Consider the following 23,377-nt stretch of genomic DNA (forward strand, 5'->3'; position numbering starts at 1 on the left):
ATAAAAAATACCATGTGTGTTAATGGACTAATTGCACTATCTGTTTTGTATTATCTGAAAATATTTATTGATGTCATGATTTAAGCCCAGCCGGCAACTAAGCCCCACCCAGCCGCTTGCTTACTCCCCCCTCAGTAGGATGGGGGAGAGAATCGGAAGAGTAAAAGTGAGAAAACTCGTGGACTGAGATAAAGACAGTTTAATAGGGAAAGCAAAAGCTACACGCGCAAGCAAAGCAAAACAAGGAATTCATTCACTACTTCCCATCGGCAGGCAGGTGTTCAGCCATCTCCAGGAAAGCAGGGCTCCATCACACCTAATGGTTACTTGGGAAGACAAACACCATCACTCCGAATGTCCCCCCCTTCCTTCTTCTTCCTCCAGCTTTATATGCTGAGCATGATGCCATATGGTATGGAATATCCCTTTGGTCAGATGGGGTCAGCTGTCCCAGCTGTGTCCCCTCCCAACTTCTTGTGCACCCCCAGCCTACTCGCTGGTGGGGTGGGGTGAGAAGCAGCAAAGGCCTTGCCTCTGTGTAAGCACTGCTCAGCAGTAACAAAAACACCTCTATATTATCAACCCTGTTTTCAGCACAAATCCAAAGCATAGCCCCGTACTAGCTACTATGAAGAAAATTAACTCTCTCCCAGCCAAAACCAGCACAATTGGGAATGAAATTGGTTTACCAGCTGAATGTGTGAATTTATAAGTATAGTTATGAGATACCGTTTTTTCCAAACTCCTGAAAAAAAAAATACATCTTGGTAAATTATCCCACCTCAAAAGGTGAGTATTCTTTCTAGAAGGTTTTGTTATTTATAATAGTATAAATGTTGTTTGTGGATTATTTTAATAAATAGAAATGGGAAAAAGTACATGATGTTTCATATTCAGATTTTAAACCTGGGGATCTAACACTACAGAATATAAACAGCATTCTCCTTTCTATGAATATATTGTGTGATGGTTGGAGGAAACATTTAAATGACCATTACTGCAATATTTCAGATGTCTTTTTATAAACAGCATTATATATTCAGGAGAGTATAGCAGAATACACAAAATGGAAAATATAGTGGAGTGTTGCAGGATATAAAGTTTAGGGAAAAATTGTATTTAGATGTCATATTTTTTACTATTTATCTTCTGTCCATAGTCACCGTGCGCTTTCAATCCTTGAGATCAATCTACTGCTGAGTTCATCTGAGAGATGTACACACGTGAAAGAACAAATGCTGTTTGAATTATTTCTTCTTTCCTTTCTCTGTTTGAGGACTATAATCCAAGGGGCACTTTGTCAATTCATGTGTAAATATATTTTGTTGTTGTTTAAAAGTGCTACATGCAGAGAGAGTGGGATGCTGCAGCACTTGTAACTCAGCAGGTCTCCAAGCAGCCAAATTCGAGGTTGTAATATCAGTAACACATCAGAAAGGACCAGAAGGAAATGTGCCCTTTGGCTTTTCTTTTTATAGTCCTTTGAATCGAGGATGACCCATACTATTCCAGCTGGCATAATCTTGTTGGTGTCTCGCACAGTCAGTGTGCAAACCGACAATATGGTCACAGTCCTGCCAGGTTTCAGTCAGAGCTGGCTTGGAGCTGTAGTCCTTTTAGGCTTTCTTTGGATGCATGAGCATGCTTGATATCGTGAATAATTTGCCCTTGAGTCATGCGATGACATTGAGTATTTGTACCGTTCTTATTAATCCCTTTCATTAGTGGATTTAGCAGTGGTGTATGCTGTGTTCTCTGGAGCATTCTTTTGAACCAGTCACGAATTTTCCATGCCACATACCCAGGTGCTGCAAGTGTGTAAATTTGATTCTTTTTTTTGGTGCTAATCAACTAGTTGCCCTCAGGTGTGATTCTGGGCAATACTCTCTCAAGGCACCTCTCGCTATAGGCAGTTCATAGAAGACCATGTCAGGATTGTCTTCTGCCCTACAGAGGTCTCTAACGCTGTCCTATTGACTAAGTCGTCAAGCTTCTGTCCTTGCATATTCTTGTATGTCCCCTAGCCTTGTCCCGTGGCACGTAATACACACCTTGGCATCACAGGATGAAAGCTTTACTCCAGCAGGCCATGGCACAGCTCTTACCATTATTTCAGACTTACTATACTGAACCAAGAGCAAAATGTAGTAATTGCCTCCAGGCAGCACATGGAGCCCAGAGGAAAAGCCAGGCTGATGGTGATGCCATGTGCAGTCATGACTTTGCTAAGGGCAGTCATGGATACACGTCATTCTGGGCCTTGTTCCTGGCATTGTCCTCTCTGAATTGGATGCCTTTAGAAACGTAAAGCTAGCCTTAAGGTATCTGTAGTAGGCCATCTTAATTCTATAGATACTATCACTGACCCTTTCTCACAAATATAATTCTCTTGTCAATAACGTTTTGTTCCTGGCTGCTATACTTGAAGGTGATTAGGAAGTACAGAAATTGAGGACACATAATTGCACTGATATTTTGTGCAAATGTAAGATAGTATATACACTAACAAGCTTGCTTTTTGCTCTTCATCATTACCTAGATCAGGACCCCCATTAATTTACTATTGTCTGAGAAAACCAAAATCAGTGACCAGTTTCTTGTCAGACTAAAAAGGAATCACTATAGGCTATATTTATAACAGGTAGACTGACCTAGCACATTGCACACACTCATCAGTGTGTTGTAGCAGGGGTGCTACAACAAGGCTGTTGATGAATTGCTAAATGCTTACAAGCTGTGTATCTTTTGTAGCTGCAGATGGCTGCTTTATGATCCTTTTGCATCAGTTATTAAATCTGCAAAAAAGTTCATCACAATTGCTCTGTAATAGTTTTTTTCTCTAGCTTGTACCTGTTAAACTATGTGTTTAAATGCAATTTATGCACATCAATCTGCATTTCTGCACAAAAGCCTTACACAATTGACACAGCAGACAGAAGCGTACAGACCATTTTGGAGTAAATTTTGCCCCTAAATGGTATTCAGTATAGAGCCAGTTTATATTCCGTCTGCACGATGAATATAGTGTAATTTACACAGTGCAGGCAAATAACTGTAACATGTTATAAAATTTAATTGTATATATCAAACTAATAACAATCAGGAGCAGGACCAAGCATTCTCCAATAGATACCCAGACAAGAGTAGAAAATCTTCTCGATAAATGATAGCATAGATATTGAACTTAAATATTTTATGAACTTGTACTCTTTGTATAAAGACAGGGTTCCAAAGATATATGCAGAACTGCTAGATTAAAAGTCATACAAGATGAAAATGAAATTTTGAAAAAAACATTATCAAGAGCGGGAGAAACACTGGTAGTTATTTGGATCCTGTATTTCATTGTGCACTCAAGGCAGGACTGGAAGTTGTACCCCAGAGTGACTTCACATTACCGGGGCACCTCTAGAAATAACAGCAGTTCCCAACTCAGCTGTATGCTAACCGCCTCCCTCCCTTGCAGAACAGGGTTTTGCTGAGAAGTTTACAGGAGTACACCAACAAGATAAAATGTTCTCATTACGTTTTGTGCTATAAGTGGATGAAAAAAATATGATATGCATAACTGACCAAGGTTAAAACTTCTAAAACCTGTGCAAAGTGTGTTTTGGTTCTTAGTCGTGGGCAAAAGCAATTCCCTTTATGCCCTAAAACTCTTGATGTATTTTACCTTTCTGCCTTGGGTTACTTTTATGTTATATTTCTGATTGTACTGCAGAATATTAAGACTAAGGTTATAAAATGAAATATGCAGGAGGACTCTAGTTTTCCCAGGAAACATTGTGGATATTAGTAGCAGTTACAAGAGAAGGCAAAAGAATTTTTTTTAATCTTCAACCTGAAAAAAAATGTTGACGAGAAAAAAAAGAAGTGGAATCCAGCACAATAATACAGAGAGCAGTGACTTGAAAAGTATTCAGAAAAAGACAATCTGGTATTTGCAGCACAGTGAGACAAGGTTGTGGACTTGCTTATGGCTATTCACGAAGATTCCTTCTTCATGGTCTGTGCATTTAAAATCTATGGAGCAAAGTAGTATGTTCAAGCAGCAATATGGATGTTATCCGTGATAATATAAAATTACTCTTTCAAAAAAACCCACTTGCTATTTTCAATCTCTGCTGTGGCTCAAAGCTAAAATATTCATTTGTGTAATTTAGTCAATGGATATTTTTTACAGTGATTATTTCTCTGAATATGTTCTTCATTATGCTTTCCCAACAGCCCGGCTGTAATCCCTGTTGCAGCACCCACCGTGTTGTCCAGGTGGTCCAGAGCAATATCTCTTTCCCAATTTGTGCCAAGGTCATGATGATCTTGTAGCTACCTTTAGTGTCTCATCAGTCCCATTTTCTGAGCCGTGACTACTTACAGGCAACCCTATTCAGCTGCCCACATTTCAGTCTCTACCATATTGTATCGTTCCAGTCATGCTGCCTGATCTGGCCAGCTCCAGAAAAGAAGGCAGGGGATAAACCCCATAATATCACCCACTTTGTAGGAGGAGATGGAAACAGAGGCACTTTGAGGCAGGTCCCAGCAAGAGAGAGAGGCACAAAACAACATGGGTGGCAAATGCATAGGTACTGAAAATGTGAGAATCCTGCTTTGGCACAGGGCTCTGCGCGTGGGTTATACTTCCTGGGCTGCTTCTTGATTCATTTTTGATGCTCAGTTTACTTTTCAGCATTGATATGCTGGACACACCATCTATTTTTAAAGATAAAGCTCAGGTCCAAAATGTAGCATTGTATTTTCTACATACAGAGCCACTGAAGTTCCAGCAAATACTTTCCACAGCCACCTGTACTGTCTAAGAGTGGAGCCTGGTCTGCCTGGTGTACCTTGTCTAGCCTAGTCTACTTCACATTTAGCAGCACTGAATAATGCATTTTCAGCTGACCAAGGACCGGGAATTTGGATGAGTTGCAGTGGCCCACAGCAAAACCTCAGAGCTGTTGGTCTCAGAAGAGAGTAAAGGATCTGTGGAAGTAGCTGATTTCTTCCACTCAGAGGCATTTGTTTCTCTGCTTCTGGGTGGCCATCAATAAACAACCCCTGGTCCAGAAGGCTTAAAAGGAAAACCACAACCCCTTTTGCTTTGGCGGTCTTAGCCCAATATATGAATTATTTCTTTTTCGCTTTGGCCATGTTTTCTGTCTGTCTGCTAGCTCCAAAGAGGTTACTGTGATAACCCCGGGAGAAGGGGAGCTGCTCTCTCCTGTGTGATTTCTCCCTGCCCGCCCCCAGCTCTGCAGACCGAAAAGCAAGGGCCAGCTATTCTCACCAGCACGTTTAATCACCCTGAACAACAGGCAGGCCGTGTGGGGGATACCAAATCCATGGCTTTTATGTGAAGAGAGCTCAAGATCTGTCAGCTTCAAACATCAAGTGTGTCTATGTGAAACAGGAAGGTGAAAAATTTTTCCGAGCAATTCAGTCTCCACAGTAGGTGAAGGTGGAAGAAACATTTATTTTTTCAGACGCTCCCCTGAGCAGACTGTGAAAAGGAAGCAGAGACTTTGCAGGGAGCAAATGAAGGAGTACTGAAATGAAGGGGAAAATGCAGGAGAATGTTTTTGCATGCACTTATGTGAAACTTTATCAAATCTATTACTTCCTGAGAGAAAGTAACTTACCCATTGAATGATAGGCTGAACTAAATGAAAACGAACAGCGCATTGAGTTTGAAGTCAACACACGCTATTACATCACATAGAGACTTTGGTGGAAGTATTTCAGTTAAAGGTCTTTGAGAACAAGTATCATCATTTAGAAGCATAATTTCTGCCAGTCGACAGCAGAATTCATTGTAGGTCGGCCGTTGCGCCTTGAGCCCATAACCACCCCTGTAAAGGACTGGAAGCTCTCCTTGCTCAAGGGTAACACGAAACCTTCCAGGTGGAATTCAAATTGCATTTTAAAGAATGTGTGATGGAAACTTTTCCAAATGAATCAAGTCTTTAAACAATTTCACAAGATTTACATTACTCTCTAGTGTTCAGTTGCAAGCCTAGACTCTGTGAAGTCCATCATCTTCCACATGGATTCTCCAAAGAGTTAATTCTACGTAGGAAGTGCTAAGATGAGAAGTTATGTAAAGCTCATTGTTTACTCTGAAGAATTTCTGTGATGAAAAGTAAGATTTTGCTGGGTCAAAACACATTATTGTATTTTTGATACTAAGTATTTTAGTACTTAACATTTTTCTTTTGAATGCATGAAGGAGTTTTTTCCGTCCTTTTTCCTGTGAGAGGAAAACTTCTTTTGTAGTCACCCAACCTAACTAACAAGGTGGCTAGAGACACCTGACCGAGTGTATGGTTAGCAGACACTGTCACAGTCATCCTGTCTACATTCTGACTGTATAAAGGTTATTAATAAAACACCTGATTTCTAAAAGTTTGCCTTAGGCTGCAGCCCTTTTAAAGAGAAATCTTCACCAGTTTGCAACTGAAGAAGATAGATTCCTTCTTCGATCAGAATCGTCTTTTTGTATTATTAAATAGTAATGCTCAAGTCAGATCACTTGGGGGAAAACTGCAAGGAAAGGCTTTGCTCTAAGTTGTTTTTCTAACTATTGCTTCTTTTTCTCTGCTTTCAGAGGCTGGCAACAAGAAGCTAAAGAGCACGATACAGAGAAGCACAGAGACAGGAATGGCAGCAGAGATGAGAAGTCGTATGGTTCGACAGCCAAGTCGGGAATCCACTGATGGCAGCATAAATAGTTATAGCTCCGAGGGCAAGTAAGTGGCATTAAAAACGTCAGTAATGTAGAAGTCTCCTGTCTTTGTAAGAAAACTTGGGATGTGGACAGAGGTCCCAGCTCTGGCTGAAGAGGATAGCTCTGTGTACAGATTCTTCCTCTTGAAACGTTTGCAAAACTGAACTATTTTAGGCACATAACACAAATTTCTTGAAAATTGAAACTGAGAGAGGACTTCTGAGGGATTCACATTTTCCCTGTCATCCAGTGAGGCATTTTGTTCATCAGAAGACAACTAAATTCAGACTACGTTATTCAAAACAAAACATAGAGGTGCTTTTTCTTTGAGTTATGTTTGGATTAACTCAGAGTTAAACTTCAGATCGTGTATGTAAATCCCTCTGATATGAAACTCTGTTCAGTAATACTATATACAAAGAAAGTTTAGTTTGGAGTTGGTCCAAGTCTCTTATTGAGAATTGTAAACCCAGTCCAGCTGCCCCATCAGCTGAAATCAGGCAGACAACTGTGGGGAATGGGGCAGCTGTTTTCATTCACTGCTGAATGACCCAGTATGTAGGAAAGGAGAACAAAGGTAGATCTGACACAAAAGTGTGCATGAATACTCCAGCCTTCTCACAGCTCTCAGTGGGACTCCACCATGTGTGCCAAGGCACAGTGGTCACTAGGGAATTCTTAGAAGATGCCTCCCCACAAAAGGGGAAACCGGGGGTGGGCAAATCCACCCTATAGACCTGGAAAAAATGAGAGACTGGGACTTCTTTGGCTTCATCTTTTTATGTGCTTACCATGTTACCACAATTGCTACTGCACATTGTATAAGGCACGAAGAGCCAGGGGCAGCCATGGTGGTGGCAAGGAGCTGTGTAAAGGTACAGTTTCTCCATCATCAGATGATATCACCACCTCTTTTTTTTACAATGAGGGTGGTGAGACACTAGAACAGGTTGCCCAGAGTAGTTGTGGATGCCCCATCATTGGAACTGTTCAGTGTCAGGTTGGATGGGGCTTTGAGCAACCTAATCCAGTGAAAGATGTCCCTGCCCATGGCAGGGGGCTTGGACTAGATGATCTTTAAGCTCCCTTCCAACCCAAACCATTCTATGATTCTATGATAATGCTAAGAATTGCAAGAGCCATGTGAGAAAAACAGGCTCCATCATGAATAACTCAAAAACGAAGTAGATAAGCATCAGATGAAGAATGAGGGACAAGAGTAAAATATCCCAGTATTTTTCCCAGTATGATTCTATGATAGAGCATTACCTTTACCCTTTCAACACGCCATCCTGCCATCCTCCTTCCTCTGTGTAGGCTGGAGTGTCAGTCTGTAAGGCACCAGTCACTCACCATGGTGACAAAGGGCCCAATAAACTGGACCCTGCTAAGGAGGAGCTGGGGGAGCCTGTTTCCCTGGTTAGCAGTATGGGAGAGGTGGGAGCCCAGCACTGACAGTGAGGACCTTTTCAGGGGAACAGCCTAATCCTCTGCTCCACCCTCAGAGTGTGTAAACAGATTTGGCAAGGCTGGGGCAGCCAAGGTCTGGATCTGGAGGTCACGGCAGGCATCTGGAGGACAGAAACTGCAAGGTAGAACTTTAAATTGTTAACTTGAGAATCAGCCTCTGAGTAAAGCAGTGAAGAGAGCAAGCCTGGGAGGTAAACGGAGTGCATGCTTCTTATTGGGCCATATTGCAGGCTGCGTGTGCATAATGGGACTTAGTTTGAAAATTATCCTTTAGAACTAGGTCCATCTTTAAGGTAAAGTGAGCTATTTTAAGCTGGTAGTCACACTATCTGCATCTTACGTCTTGTTTCTGCCTCCTTAGCTCCTGTGCCTGTTCCCCATCTCTTGCTGCTCCAGCACCAGTTCTGCCTCTGACAAGTCTCATTACCTCTCTCAGCACTCTCATACAATAAATTTCTTCATATCTGACCACATTTGTCCTGCTTTTCTGATCCATACTTTTGGCACCAGCTCCCTAACTTTTCACTACGTTTCTGTCACAGACTTCTGGTTTGATAGAGTTACCAGCTCTTCTGGTTGATTTCTGATCCTCAGTATACCTCAACTTCATTTCCTGACTCCAAACCCACTTCGCTCTTGACCTTAGCCTTAAACACTGCCCCTGATCTCCACATCCCTATTCCAATCCCTGGCAAGAGAAACAGTGAGGCCAGTGAAGTGAGAACACCCCTGATATCTAACAGTGACCCTGAAGGGAAGCCCAGGAGAATGGGCCAAAGGAAGCAGATAACAAAACTCAGGTGAAACAGTTAAATATATCTTGCTGCAATGAAGGAAGAGAAACATTCCTTAAATAGGACACAATGCCATAGGCAAAAGGGATACCAGAGGGCTCTGTTCAGTGTGGTGCTCTACTTTGTGGCTTAGAAAACTTCTCTGAAGTCTTCTGTGTTTCTATGATTCTGCGATTTAGCTATAGATCAAATCCTCAGGTGCTCTGCAAACTTGCTTGAGTTTGCTAGAATAATGTTAGTTTACAGCAGCTCTGGGTTTAGATCACAGTGAATGAAGAATGTTAAATGCAGAGATTCTTGTAAGAAAGATGACCAATAAAACAATTTTCTACTGTTTAATCACTTCCCCCATGTGCATCACTGGCTTATTTGTAGAACATGAGTTGGACACAACTGTGAGGTGGAGGGGAGGCCGCATCACATCATCAGGGGTACATGCACTGTGCCAGCTGATCCTAAAATCTTCTCCCTCTCTCCCTCCTTCTTCTGGACCTTTTTTGAACATTAGAAATGTCACCTTTAACCTCAGAAGGTATTTCTAGTGTGAGCATGAATCAGTTTTTGATAGCACCTTGTATTCAGAATAGCAAAGCTGTTTGCTAGGTTTTTCCTGTCTCTTGTGAGATTCCCATCAAAATCAGCGAGAGCTTGACTTTGGTTGCTTGCGTAGTATTTTGTCTGCAGTTCACTCTTGACATTACTGTAGATGGGTAATGATGACAATTAGGAAATGCTTATGTTAAGTTTATGTTAAGGCTACTTTTCCTTCCTTGGGTGTGTGTACATTATGATACTGACTTTACTTCCAGGATCACATAGTTTATTGACAGTATCATGCCTCACCCTGCATTTCACCAGTCAGATGTGTAGCTCAGCTGAGAATGCAGATTCCTACGGTGGGTGCCCCAGGCACCACGTTATGTTCTTCTGCTTGACCCGTAACTGGAGTTTAATGAATTAGAATTAATACACATTAAGGTGAATGTGTACTTCACAACTTTCATTATTATGTGTACGGCTAGAGGTGTCGGAAAAGTGAGAACGCTCTCAAGTGAACATTTTCAATCTTGTTAGTCATTCCATAGCAAAATGTAACACATTTTGGGGAAAAAGGCCAAAGAAATGAGCAAGAAACTTCTCATAGCAGGGGCAACAGTGAACGGGCAGTGCCACTGGGGAGAGAAGCAGATTGTGTGTCTTGTCAGGAAGGGTGGGCTTGAAGCTGCATCTCGAGGTTAGGTGAATGCTGTAACTGGTGGGCTGATGGTTGAACTGGAGACCTTGAGGTTCTTTTCCACCTCCATCTAAAGAAACCCTGAAAAAAGATTTCTTAAAACTAAACTTCTGTGAAAAGCTTACCTTTTGGTAAATCAGAGTTTTCTAATGTGCTGATATTTTCTGGCCAGCTTTAGTTACAGGCAGTCTATACGTTTATGCAGGCATAGTAAGAGCAGTTAGTTTTGAAGAGAGGAATGGGCTTTTTTTATCCAACTAACTGGGGTTTGCAAAGAGTTTTCAGTGCGAATTGAATGACTGGAGCACATAAGCCTGATCTGTGGAAATCAAAGCTTTTCACACTAGGTGTTTTTATTAGGAAGTTTTGTTATTATTTTCTCCAGCCTAATAGGGTATTTCCTTTGAGGGAGAAGCAGATAGAGAGTGGTGGATGGTCTGCTGGGTAAGATGCTAGCTAGACTTGGTTCAAAGTCTGTTTTTCTGTTCCTCTTAATTGTGATGAGGAAGTCAAAGCTGAGTCTCTCCACCATGGATCATTCTTTCTCTCTCTTTTTTTTTTTTTGTTTGTTTCTTTTGTTGTTGTTTGGAGACTGTATATCTATTAAAAAGAAAGTGGAGATTCTGGAATACAAGAAAGCAGCTTGAAAGTGCTTGGAAAAGCACGTATCATAGAAACATAGAATAGTTTGCGTTGGAAGGAGCCTTTAAAGGTCATCTAGTCCAACCCCCCTGCAATAAGCAGGGACATCTTCAGCTAGATTAGGTTGCTCAGAACCCTGTCCAACCTGACCTTGAATGTTTCCATATTTTCTGTGCCGTATTACAGTTCAGTTTGTGTCCTGAAAGAGGGGTGGGTACCAACTATAGATCCAGATGTGGCTACCAGAGTATTTTGGCTAGGGAGTGGCATTAGGTTTAGCTCTAATCAACACTAGTACTACCTGCCAGTTTACTGCTTCATTGAACAGCTGCAGTCTAACTGATGCGGATGGAGTTTGGATGTATGTATAGATATAAAACAGTATTACAAGGTAAATCAAGCATTCGAGAATGAAGAATGATAGGCTATTAAATTTCATGAGGCTTTTTATGTTTTCTCATACAAGGTCACTCATAGTTTATTCACCTGTCAGGCTCTTCACTGAATTCCTGGAGAACTCCTTAGCAAGAACTGTTTTATGGACAACTTTGGGTCCATGTGCAGAATTTCACTATACTTCCTTGGGGTCCATGGGAGACAGCTCGTTCCTGATGCTGCAGAACAATTTGTGGTTGCACATCCTGAGCTGCTTGCCTTGTATCAGTAGTACTTTTGACGTAAATACTGTAGGACAATAGAAATCAATTAATCCTGTTCTTATGCTTAACCAGCTTTTATTTTGCTTCAGCTTAATATTTCCTGGAGTACGGCTGGGCGCTGACAGTCAGTTTAGTGATTTCCTCGATGGACTTGGACCTGCACAGTTAGTAGGCCGACAAACGCTAGCAACCCCTGCCATGGGTAAGAATATTATGTTCTCCTCTGTTAAATAAATAATAAGCCAATTAACTAATGCACACTCTGCCACACTACAGCACCAAAAAGACTTTTAAATAGTGGCTTCCTTCACGGTAAACATGAAGGTCCTATACGCAGTCACTGGAATTCCTAGCATGCTAGCATCCAGAACGGGGTGAGAAACAGTATTTGCTCCATATGTGAGGTGTCTGCTAATCTCATTTGCAATTTGAAGACAGGGGTTGCACTTCACTTCCCACTCAAAGTTATTGTGGCTTCTCCAATTGTAGCTCACTGCAAAATCTCAGCTGCTCAGAGTTTATATTTACTTGCCACAGATTATATTGGATGTGACAGACTGTTTCTGGCCAAACTCTGCACTTGTCCAAGCTTAGTTCATCTAAACACAGAATGTGAAACTTCTGCCCACATTTGCAGTGCTCAATAATCAGTTGCTGATAAAACCAGTGTTTGTCATGAAAGAGGCAAAATCTTTTTCTATAGCAGCTGCCTGGGGCTATCTGTGTTCTCCGTGTTCCAGACCAGTCTGTACTTCCCTATAGTAGGATTAGCTGTATCTTGGTTATGAATAGAGTATCAGTGTGTAAGGTGTGCAACAGTGCAGTACTGCGTAAGTATCTTCGGAAAGGTTTGATTTTTTGTTGTTGTTGCTTATATATAAGCAATTCTTACACATGCTTTAAGATGCTAAGTGGGGAGTCCTTGATCCACTACTTTAACCATACTTCTCCTGCTGGAAATTATAAATGGCCAATGCTTCAGTACAGCTGTCTTGGGAGAATCAGCTTCAGGAAGGGCTACTGAGCCACTTCTGAAAAAGGAGAGAGAAACAGAAAGAAAAATAGCAGAAGAGAGTGTTCCCCTCCCAACTCATCAGCAGGAGACAGAAACTTTCTTGAGAACCCACTAAGGCAAGGATTGTTGTGTAAGTCCAAATGACTGCTACTAATGCATTAATAGGCACCAAACTTGTTAAATTCATATTTTTTATTATTATTTTGAAAGAGAAGATATTTGTGAGATTATTTGCCCGATAAAAATCTAAGTGGCTCTATCGGTATGAATATAAGGGTCTAGATTTCTTCCGTCTCTTTATTTTAATCTTGTTTTCTGACTAAATATTTTTCTGCAGATTACTCGAGTAATACATTTATTTTCACTTCTTAGAACTGCTTTATTTACTAAAGGCTCAAGTTTTGGCCCCCAAAAAAACATTCAAACATGCTTTTTAACAATTTTCAGAAGACCTTCTATGTGGTATCCTTTCACTTTCAGTGACGATTTGAAAATGTTTGTGTTACCGCTCCCCCTTCTGGTTCCCTGTCGCATGTTTTATTTTGGATACGCGATACGGAGATGTGCTCTTAAAAAGGCTTGTTGAAATTTTCCTGTGAACTATTTTTAGTGCAACAGAGAGCTCTGTTTATTCAAGCAAATTTTGACTGATAAAAAAGTCTTCTCTGCTGCTCTGTCATACCTCAAATACCAGGGTATAAACACTGCTTTAATATGCTGTTAGACAAGCATGTGAAAATCTTATGCCCAGTTAATTTCAGAGTGCCGTCTTTCTAAATCCGGACCGCAAATTCTATAGTTTAGGACTATCTATTTGTGAATGTGGTTTTTTTTAGACAATTAGTTTGCATGTCAAATATATACATACTCATGTGTTTCATGGATATATGTATAGTTCATTTATTTGCACAGGCGTCACGTATGCCCATGTCATACTGTGCATTTTTTGTTCTAAGTGGCCTGCTAGATTTCTACCCAGCTGATTCCATGATATATGAAACCACAGAGATTTAACACATTGAGCATCAGCCCATAGTTGACTTCCCGTGCATTTTATTGATCTAGATCAGAACAGTGCTTGGTTTCAGACTAAGCAGTTTCCTTTTTCTGCAGGAAATGTCATTTGTCAGAACTCAAGCAGAGAAAACAGTTTTTCTGTTCAGTAATGAAAGCAGCTTCTTATTTTAACATGTTGCGTCATTGTATTCACACCAAAAATGGGTGTGGAATATTGATAAAAACAGGAAAATTGTCACCCCTGTACTTGTTGGAGACTTTTGCAGAAAAAAGACCTCTTTTGAGCTCCTGGGGAGCAGGGCATCATTCTCTGAAGCTGTGCTATGACTGTGTGCCTCGTCTGGTTGGTGTCTCTGCCTTACGCTGCGGATCCAGTCCGCAGAAGAAGGACTAAACCCTTCTTACAGAAGAAGAAGGTTACAGAAGAAGGTTACAGAAGAAGGTTTCAACGTTAGCCTCTACCAGCAGTTCTTCTTCCTGCTACATCAGACAAGGAGCCCTCGCACTGCAGCTCTTGCATCTCAGCTTGGAGGCAGAAGCTTCCAGCCGAGGGGATTTCTGAACATGAGTTTGGGTTTTAGGCTCTCTGAGTGTGGGACTACTGTCAGAGCAGCTCGTGTCAATGACTGGCACACTGGGGCAACAGTCCTTGGTGGGAAGTCTCTAGATAATTCACCAGTGCAAAATTAAAGGTATGGTGGTTATACCATAGTGTTGCTGTAAATTTGCCTGCCTCCATGGATCAGAAATACTGAGCTCTGGTATTAACCATACACCAAGAGAGGTCACCGTGCTCCCTAGGTATTTATCTTCTAGCCCTGGTTTAAGGATGGAGAAATTAAAGGGATCAGGAGGAGAGGTGACAAGCATACTAATGCAGCAGACTAGCAGCAAACTAGTTGTTCTGTTTCTCACTCTTATACCCTATCTCCCAGGCTGTACTGCTTCTCTAAAATGTGGGCTTCTTTCTTCTTCCTCTCAGGTGACATCCAGATTGGAATGGTGGATAAAAAGGGCCAGTTAGAAGTAGAAGTCATTAGAGCCCGTGGCCTCACACAGAAACCTGGCTCCAAATCTACCCCAGGTAAGGAAAAAAAAAAAAAGAACCGAAAACAAGAATATGAAATACGCTGATGAACTGGGGATTGGAGACTCTTTGAGCTCCTCGTTAGCTGTCACTACATTTGCATTTGTTTGGTTTGCTTTTCAACAAGGAATGTGTGCGTGGATATATCCTTGCTACCAATGTCCACTTCTTACCACTTTGCATCTGCCAATTGCATGCCACCTTTCAAAGAATGATTTTCAGCAACTCGACATCCGTTCTGGAAGGAACATTTGCAGAAGTATTTCTGCGTATCTTAGGCAAGTCGTATATCTCAGAGGGGGTTTGTCAATGTAGATTAAGTCCTTTGTGTTGATTCCACATCAAAACAAGAGATGGAGAACAGATGAAAGTGCTTTGAACAAACAGCTTAACGGACCCACGTGCCATGGTCTTCTGTACGCAACAGTGCTTCAAGACAGCAGGTTATGCTAGTGCCAATAATTTGTATAATGAATGAGGTTTAATATTGTGTCATTTTATAAGGACATTTTTGAAGTCTTGGTTATTTTTAGAAATCTTTAATAGAAGAGATGTGTAATCTCCACCACAGCCACTGCTTACCATAACAACTGGAACAGTTGTTTCAGATAACATTTTGCCAAAATGGTACTTTACAACCTCCTTAGGAGCTGAAAACGAAAGAGCAATTAATGTCTGTGTTATCTGAGTGACTTAGTTTTAAATATTCCTTTCAATGAAACATCAAAGTCTTTTGTTTTGAAATATCTCTGACCCCTAAACATGCATAGAGACTCCAGAGTAGCTATCAGTGACAGTTAATTCCTGGCAAAGGGAAGTGTTTTTAAAATGACAGAATGAAACGGAATTGTCATTAGTAACATCTTAGATCATTAAATTCAAGGTTTATAAAAATCAATTTGATTTCTTATGGGCTGTGTCATTTATTTTATAAATATAATTTTATTCAGATTATACAGCGAAGATAGCGTGTGTCATTTTCTTTCCACTCAGCTTCCTTTTAAGGCATTTGTCCTCCAGCTCAGGTATGCAATGTAGAAGTTTTTAAGTCCAAACATAAAATTCATGATGTTCTGTTTGCAGCTCCATATGTCAAAGTGTATTTATTGGAAAATGGAGCATGTATAGCTAAGAAGAAGACAAGAATTGCACGGAAGACCCTTGATCCTTTGTACCAACAGACGCTGGTTTTTGATGAAAGTCCACAGGGTAAAGTCCTTCAGGTCAGTTGCTTCTTAATCCCATTTTAGGCTATCATTTGGAGAAGCACTTGCATGTTTACTTAAGTTTAAGCGATATGCGTAAACCCACTCCAACTCACAAAGCATTTAATTTTATAAATACCGGCAAACACGTCCTTGTGGCTTGTGGTTTCAGACCTGCGAAATGTCTGGCTGTATTAAACATTTCTCTTTTGTTGACTCGCTCCTGTCCTGCCATTAGGTTTTCCCACAAGAGGGAGCAATCATTCACCCTTAAGAATAACATTTTCCTTACACCATACTTTCAACGAAATACAGCAGGACTGAACATACAAGCATGGGTTTGGGGACAATGCTGAACCTGTACTTTATCTTCTCCCAGGTAATAGTTTGGGGAGACTACGGCCGAATGGACCACAAATGCTTCATGGGAGTTGCCCAGATCCTTCTGGAGGAACTGGATCTGTCCAGTGTGGTAATAGGCTGGTATAAATTATTTCCACCTTCATCACTAGTGGATCCAACCTTGACTCCCCTGACACGCAGGGCTTCCCAGTCATCTCTGGAAAGTTCAACTGGGCCTCCCTGCATTAGATCATAATAGCAGGTGCTGTCTAATAAAAACGTCACCCAGGAAAACAATTGGAACCAGATATTCACATGATCAAAACACACTGTTGGAGAGAGACAATCACTTCTGTTTTTGCTTGTAGTAGTTACCCAAAAATATGTCTGTTTGTTGAGAGGTGGCTTAAATTGACAGAACAAAGGTATATCACATACAGCCAATCTATTAGCGGCTATCACCGATGTTTATAGTGATCCAAAAAAAAAAAAATAGAGAGAGGGACCTTTAGATTCAAACTAAGTCAAAGATGAGCCAAACTGGAAGCTCTCACTCTGTTAACAATGTTGTATTTTTCACATTTTGACAGAGCCCTCAAGCAGTGTTACCTTCCTGGTGTTTCAGCAGTTTTTCTGTACTTGTCACTTCCACTATTTTTTTTGCCATGTGATTCTGCTAGTTTTGTAAAAGTCCTCACAACGCTAACAGAGACCCTTCCTTTCTTACTCTAAACCAAACAAAAAAGGGCTGAAGCATATCTCTGTAAGCATCGTTAAAGCGTTCAACAGCCAGTTACGATTCCAGCGAGTTCAAATCGTTTCTCTGTTCTGGTACTTCCAAGTCTCTCATGTGGGAACCCAGAACAAATGACCAATCTAAGTTATATTCTTAAAAATAAATAATCATCACAGTGCCACTTTTCCTTTGTAAAAAGCAGATATGTTTGCATTATATATAACAACTTTTATGTTTATAACATTTTGCATGGAAGAATTTTGAAGAATTCTGCAACTATTGCTGGGGACTGGTATAAAGCAGCTTTAGTCTTAATTTTGACATTGAATATGTTACTGGTAATGCAGTTTTCCTCCTAGAAATGGAGAGGAAATATTTACGTTTCTGTGTATAAATGTATATTTGACTTCCCAAAATGTTGACCAGGAATGGATTGAGCATATGACACTTTCAGCTGTACCCAGGCTTCTCTGATGTGTGTCGCTTCAGACACACCTGTCTGCCCTGGATAGAGCATGGTATGAGTTGTTCAGTGTTTCACTGGAAATTCCAGTTGAAATATTCTGCACTTACTAATGTTTTTATCAAATTTTAGTTTACATTTCTTTGAGATTGATGCAAGCACAAGGCTTGATTTTTTAACGCAAGATATCTTACTTTTTGGAGAAAAAAAAAGTCAAATTTCAATTTGCTTTTTATTCATTTGAGTTCTTCTCGGCCTTGAAATCCCTTGTGATATTCTGTAAATGTGCGAACAACTGCAGATTCTTGCAGGTGCATTGATATGTTTCCCCTCCTTTTACAGGCCATTCAATTTTGTGATCACACAAATAGAGCAGCATGACTTGGAACTGTTCAAAGCTGCATGCACGTTTTGTAAAAAGAGATGAAAAAGGTTATTTAATAATGTATGTTAGTTCCACATAGGCCAGCTTGTATGTTGCATGTACTTGTACAGTTTGCTCGTAATTACTATACTGAAGTAACCAAGAAATCTAAGCCATCCATTTTTCTTATAGACATTTTGCAGGTTTTAGCCAGGCTAGGTCTGTGAGTCTGGTGCTAAATGTCTATAGATGGACTTTATTTTTTACCCTATGGAAAACGTGATGTAGTACGGACCAAATTCCTTCTAATAACTATTTTGGTGTAGATTCCTACTGTGGGGCTGTAACACATGTAGAAACTGTGTACACACTAGGTTTTAATTCATAGACATACTGCCTGCACCAAGTGAACTATTTATTATTACTCAACACGTGGGAATTATTCTGCCCATCTTTCCATAGGGCGCAGATTGGTTACTGCTCGACCTGCTGAGCAGGAAGAACTCAAGCATTGGTGCACTACTACGAGATCCTGTTCTGTCTTAGTGGCCAAAAACCAACTAGTTATAATTCGATAGTATCTTTCTATTTTGACCACTTGTCTTAACACTCCCCTGTGCTTTTAAATGAACTTCCAACTCATGTTATGTAAACATGTTTAATAAAATTTCCTTTTCATGTCCAGTGTAGTAGTTGTGCTCTCTGTATGTTCTGAGGTTCATCTGTGATTCTGCTCGCTGCAGGACTGTGTGAAATGTGTTAAGGAACAGTAAAATGATAAGTAATTTCTATGGTTCTTTTGATCGCTGTAATAGTGTATGTTGAAATCTGGGGCCAAAAGCTGAGGCCTGGTGAAATTCGTGTTTGGTTGGCTTCCTTTTCACCGAGAAAGGAGCCAAATTGTGCTCTCATTCGTTGAAGCAGGCAAACTGAAGTCAAAAAACAAATTACAAATTACAATCTGGTGAAATCAAATCAGCTTATTGGAGTTGAGTGGTGCTGCTGCTTGCACCAGGTCAGCGGGGTGCTATGTGTTAGAGCCAGGCGCCAGCTCTCCATCTGGTGTGTGCTGAGCCTTTAAGATGTGAGAACAACTCCCGATCTTTTGCACTTTTTAAACCCAGAAATATGCCCTTGTATTGTAATGCCCTTATGGACATAAGAAATTTATAGAAATTTACCTGAGAGCAGAATTTGGCGCTAAATTTTATTAGAGAAGCAAAGATTATGTACTTTGTTTGATTTTTAGTTTTCCATGTCCCACAGATACCTGATCACATTTTAAAGATAACATAAAGACAATATTGCCTCACTTTGAACACTTTTGTTTATTACTTTATTTATCTGAATACATGGTTAAGCTATTGAAAAAATGAATAATTAAACATGGTAAATCTCTGAACAAAAGGCATGTTATATTTCTGCTTCTGTGTGGTGGGAGTGATCTGTTTAAATATAGAATTTGTCATACTGTTGCAAAAAGCCCTCAATTTCATAAATCTCATGGCTTGAATATTGTGTCCAGTTCTAGGATTACTTTTCCTTTCTGATCCTGAGCAATAAAGTTTAGCATTTCTGATCCCCCCCTAGAGCACAGAAAATATGGCAGCACAAGAACACGCTGAACTATTTCATTTATGGTGTTTCTGATGAATCTGGATCGCATATGCAAAGACTTCAGGAACCAAGGAGTAGTTGATGCTAGGACAGATAAGTTGTGTGCTGGTCTCATTTCCCAGGGACTGTTGCCTTTTAAAAACTCATTGCTGAGTGCAGGGATTATAATACACAGATAAATCAGCTTTAGTTCCTTCCTGATTTTCCCCTGAGAATGCAGTACTGCCTTGTATGTCATAGGCAGGGGAAGAGCAAAGGTACTAAACTCATAATTCCTGTCATATAATTAGACAGTTATTTTCATTATGATGAGTAAATGTTCTAAATTTTGTATTTAAATGCAAATTTAGTGTCCCTCTTTGCAGGCGGAGAAAAAGCTTTTGGCCTTGACCTTTGTGTTAGAGAGAGATCAGAACCGCTGTGAGTGGGTAGGACAAAGCAGAGCTTCATGATCTCCTTCCTTCGTAATTCCCAGCGAAATGATAGGTGCACTTTTCGTTGCATGTTCACACTAAGAAACGACAGTCCCAGAAGTCGAGTTCAGCCCAGATATGACATGCTATACATAGAAGAAAAGTTTAGAGTGGATCTTCAGTGGCTGTTCTGCATACTCCAAGATTTTACTCACAGCCTGTGACTTGTCCTGTATGAAGTCAGGTGTTTGCTGCTCCCAGGTAGTCACTACTCTACTGTCCACAGCCCATTTAACTCTAGGAAGAAGGATTATGGGACTCATACTCTTCCTTTGCCTTAATTTAAGAAAGTCATGGAAGACAGCAATGTGGCTTTTTCGTTCAAGCCCCAAATGCTCACCCCATGTTACCCTACTGTAATTCTGCAAACGTAAAAGAAAGCAATCAATCAGTAGTGGCCCACTTTGTAAAGCAAGTGGGTCTGTAGTGAAAGGCTGTGTAATATCACCATCTGCATGGATTTTCATTATGTCTATGACAATTCATTTAGGTGAAGATTTAGAGTCTTTTTTCACATTTCCTTCTCATTTATATCAGTGGGATGTATGCTTCTGGGTGACTTTGAGAACCTAGGTATCAGTCTCTGCACTTGGATTTTCTGATGAATAAAATGGGTGTAATTCCCCATTTCAGAGACGTTGCATAGATATGGAAAGAGCAGAACATAAATGTGGAAAAGGCAGTTGTGAGGTCCTCAGAGACTGAAATGACATAAGATGATCCCATCTTCTTGTCCTGGCTCCCAAAGTCTTTTTTACACTGACAAGTATCAGGAAGCAATTATCTTCCGTACTAAACCTTGTCACTACATTTCAGCTACAGCCAAATAGGAATTCCTGAGCCACACACCTAAGCAGGACACTGCTGTTTCCTTCAGTTTATACCAACACCCATGCAAAGAGTCTTTCATAGAGAAGATGTCTCATGTTCCCATCTCATACTCTCTAGGAAGTACAGCGGCATTGTCACCTCTGCATTTCCAGTACCACCACTTTGTCTTTAGTCCCTGTTGTCTGGACTGACTTGCCTAGGCTGTTTCATGACAGCAGGTCTCCACAGAATAAAACTGCCCATGTACATGCTACAGGACTAATAGAAGATGATAGAATAATCCCATTTAGAACAAGCTCATACAAGGGTCAGTAAGACAGTCCTAAATATTTTAAGAAATCTTGTCATACAATTTAACCAAAAAAATTAAGATTTGCAAATCCAGCAAATATTGTAAAACAGAACTTCAATTAAATGTTACAGTATATACTGAAAAAAAAAGAAACCAGTTTTGGTAAGTGTATTTGTATACTGCAGAAACAGCATCCACACACAGTGCAAACATGGCAGTATTATACTAGCACGTAAGAACAAAAAAGGTCAATTATTATTTTCAGTAATGCAGAGGGTGAGAGATGGCCAGGAGGGAAATGTTTTCTAAATATTTAGTTACTAAGCAAAGTCTGTTAGAAGCCAGCAGCAGCATTATCCTTGAGCTGCTGTTTGTTAAAGCTGCAGCAAAAGGAACCAAGAGAGAGCCCAAGAACTTCACCCTCCAGTTTTAGGAAGGGCTGTGTTTCTTCCAGAGTGAGAGTCTGAGAGTAAGTGAGCAACCCTTGAGTGCTCAGGAACGAACACGCAACCCAAAAGAAAATAATGACAATTACAATAAAAAAACAATGCTTCAAAACCATGTGGAAGACTGTCTTATGATTGTGAAGGCCTGAGAGTGAAGCTATCCCTGAACCAGATGGAGAACATGACTCTGGATTTGGAACGAGTCCCCGGATGTCCCTCTCATACTACAGGTTAGAAGGACTGAATGTCTGTTGGCAGCCAATGCTACGGAGCTGCTGAGAACGAGTCAGCTTTTTCTAACGGAGCAGTTTGTAGGTACAGCTTGCCCACGCTTTTCTCTTCGGAGATGGTCTGACACGTGCATTTAGTGTGAGCTTAACTTTAAGGGAATGTAAAGGATATATTTAATTTTAAGCTCAAAAAACTATGTTATGGAAGAGGGACCTTGCCTCAGCCTTCATAAAGCATTTGCTAGGATGGTAAAGAAGTCGGGTGCTCTGTGATGGGTAAACCAATGAGTCAGAAAAATGGAGGGCAGGGCAAGAGCTCAGGGAGCACAGAGCGGGAGGAGGGAAGGGAAGGAAATGGCACCTATTTCACCTGGGGGGACAAAAGAGGGGCACCCAGGAAAAATCTTGAGGCACAACTGCTTAGCTCCTGTCTTTTTGACTGAAAGCTCCGGAAAGAAGAGCAGTTGCCAGCTTCTTAAAGCCTCACAGATGGCAGTGCATTTTTTCCTGAAGGGTCAAAGTATTTGGCCAAACTTCATTACTTCAGTATTGGAAACAGACTGCCTGGTGGCAGCAGGGCTTGTCAAAAAGATACGATGCACTGTTTTCCTTTCTGACAGGAGACTCTCCAGGAGTCAACCAGGAGAGGAAAAGTAAGTTGATGGCACAAATAATCTCTGAGTTGCCCTGTACCTAGTCTCAAAAGGCACATAAAGGCTGTGATTGCTGGGAATAGGGAGCATCAACAAGCTTTTCACAAGCAGCTTAAGAGTGGCTTGTCGACCTCTTTTGCTTCTTTTTAACTGGTAAGAAAGAGGCCCTAAGATTTGGGAGACAGCTGAAGTACAGTATCTGCTGTCCTAGAAAATGTAAGAAATGCTGATTCCCTCCTCTTGCCCTTTCCCTGGTCATTGCTTTCGCAATCTGTGAAGCAAAGTTTAGTGTAGTTTGGTGCCTGGACTCAGCTCTCAGTTGCTCTGCTCCAGTGCTGCCAGCAGCTCACTTGATTCCAAAAACCTTGGTGGAAAAGACCAGCATTTCTAAACCATTCATGTTAAAATACAAAAAGCCCCAACCCTTAGGCCTTTTTCATTCATCATGTGCATGAAAAGACAGAGGGAAGAAACCCACTGGATTTTCTTTTGCTGGAGAGCTTGAAATAGAATTAAATTACAGCCGCACCAGAAGTCACTGCTGTGCTATCTACATAATCCTTCAGCTCCGCTATACATGCGGGCTGCTTTGTTAGGTTTCTGTTATGCCATCCAAATATTCCCTAAACAAACCCCAAAATGTAAAGGAGGAGAAGGAGATACGTTGCCATGGCAGTGAGCCACTCTTCAGGGCTGAACCTTCTTCTCCCTTTGTTCTTTAGGCCAGTATGTCCCCCCAGCACTCATCTTAGCCTTGTTCTCCCATCACTTGTTTGCCTGACACCAGCTCAGAGCTGTATCTGCTGTCTCCAGGGAATACCTGTTGGATTTGATAACATTTACATTTCTTCAGCGAGTGAGAGTGAATGGAGGAAAGCAGACGAGGGTTGCTGAATACCTCACCTCTCTGTGGCTGCTCTTCAATTTGTACGTGGCTGGTTTAAGACCGCTATTTCCCCCTGCCCCTCCATACTTGCATATCTCATGCACACCGTGCGTTTTTTACGGACTCGGGATTTGCTTCATCTGCGCTGAAGAATGTGGGATTTTCACCACCGATTTCAATGAGACTGAACCCAA

At 40.9% G+C, this 23,377-nt stretch overlaps 1 protein-coding gene across 2 annotated transcripts in view; it reads left to right on the plus strand.

The window, feature by feature from the left end:
• RIMS1 (regulating synaptic membrane exocytosis 1) overlaps window positions 1-18,437 on the plus strand; it is a 348,914-nt gene extending 330,477 nt beyond the window's left edge. The window contains exons 22-26 of one of the 2 annotated variants that reach the window (XM_075145318.1): window positions 6,608-6,749; window positions 11,616-11,728; window positions 14,541-14,642; window positions 15,729-15,868; window positions 16,230-18,437. In XM_075145318.1, coding sequence (XP_075001419.1) covers window positions 6,608-6,749; window positions 11,616-11,728; window positions 14,541-14,642; window positions 15,729-15,868; window positions 16,230-16,448 — 716 coding nt within the window. In that variant the 3' untranslated portion in view covers window positions 16,449-18,437. The remainder of the gene's footprint in view (window positions 1-6,607; window positions 6,750-11,615; window positions 11,729-14,540; window positions 14,643-15,728; window positions 15,869-16,229) is intronic. The other variant, XM_075145319.1, reaches the window with a different exon arrangement.
• Window positions 18,438-23,377: the final 4,940 nt, after the last annotated feature.

Source organism: Calonectris borealis, chromosome 3 (assembly GCF_964195595.1).
Source record: "Calonectris borealis chromosome 3, bCalBor7.hap1.2, whole genome shotgun sequence".
In the NCBI taxonomy this organism is placed as follows: Eukaryota; Metazoa; Chordata; class Aves; order Procellariiformes; family Procellariidae; genus Calonectris; species Calonectris borealis.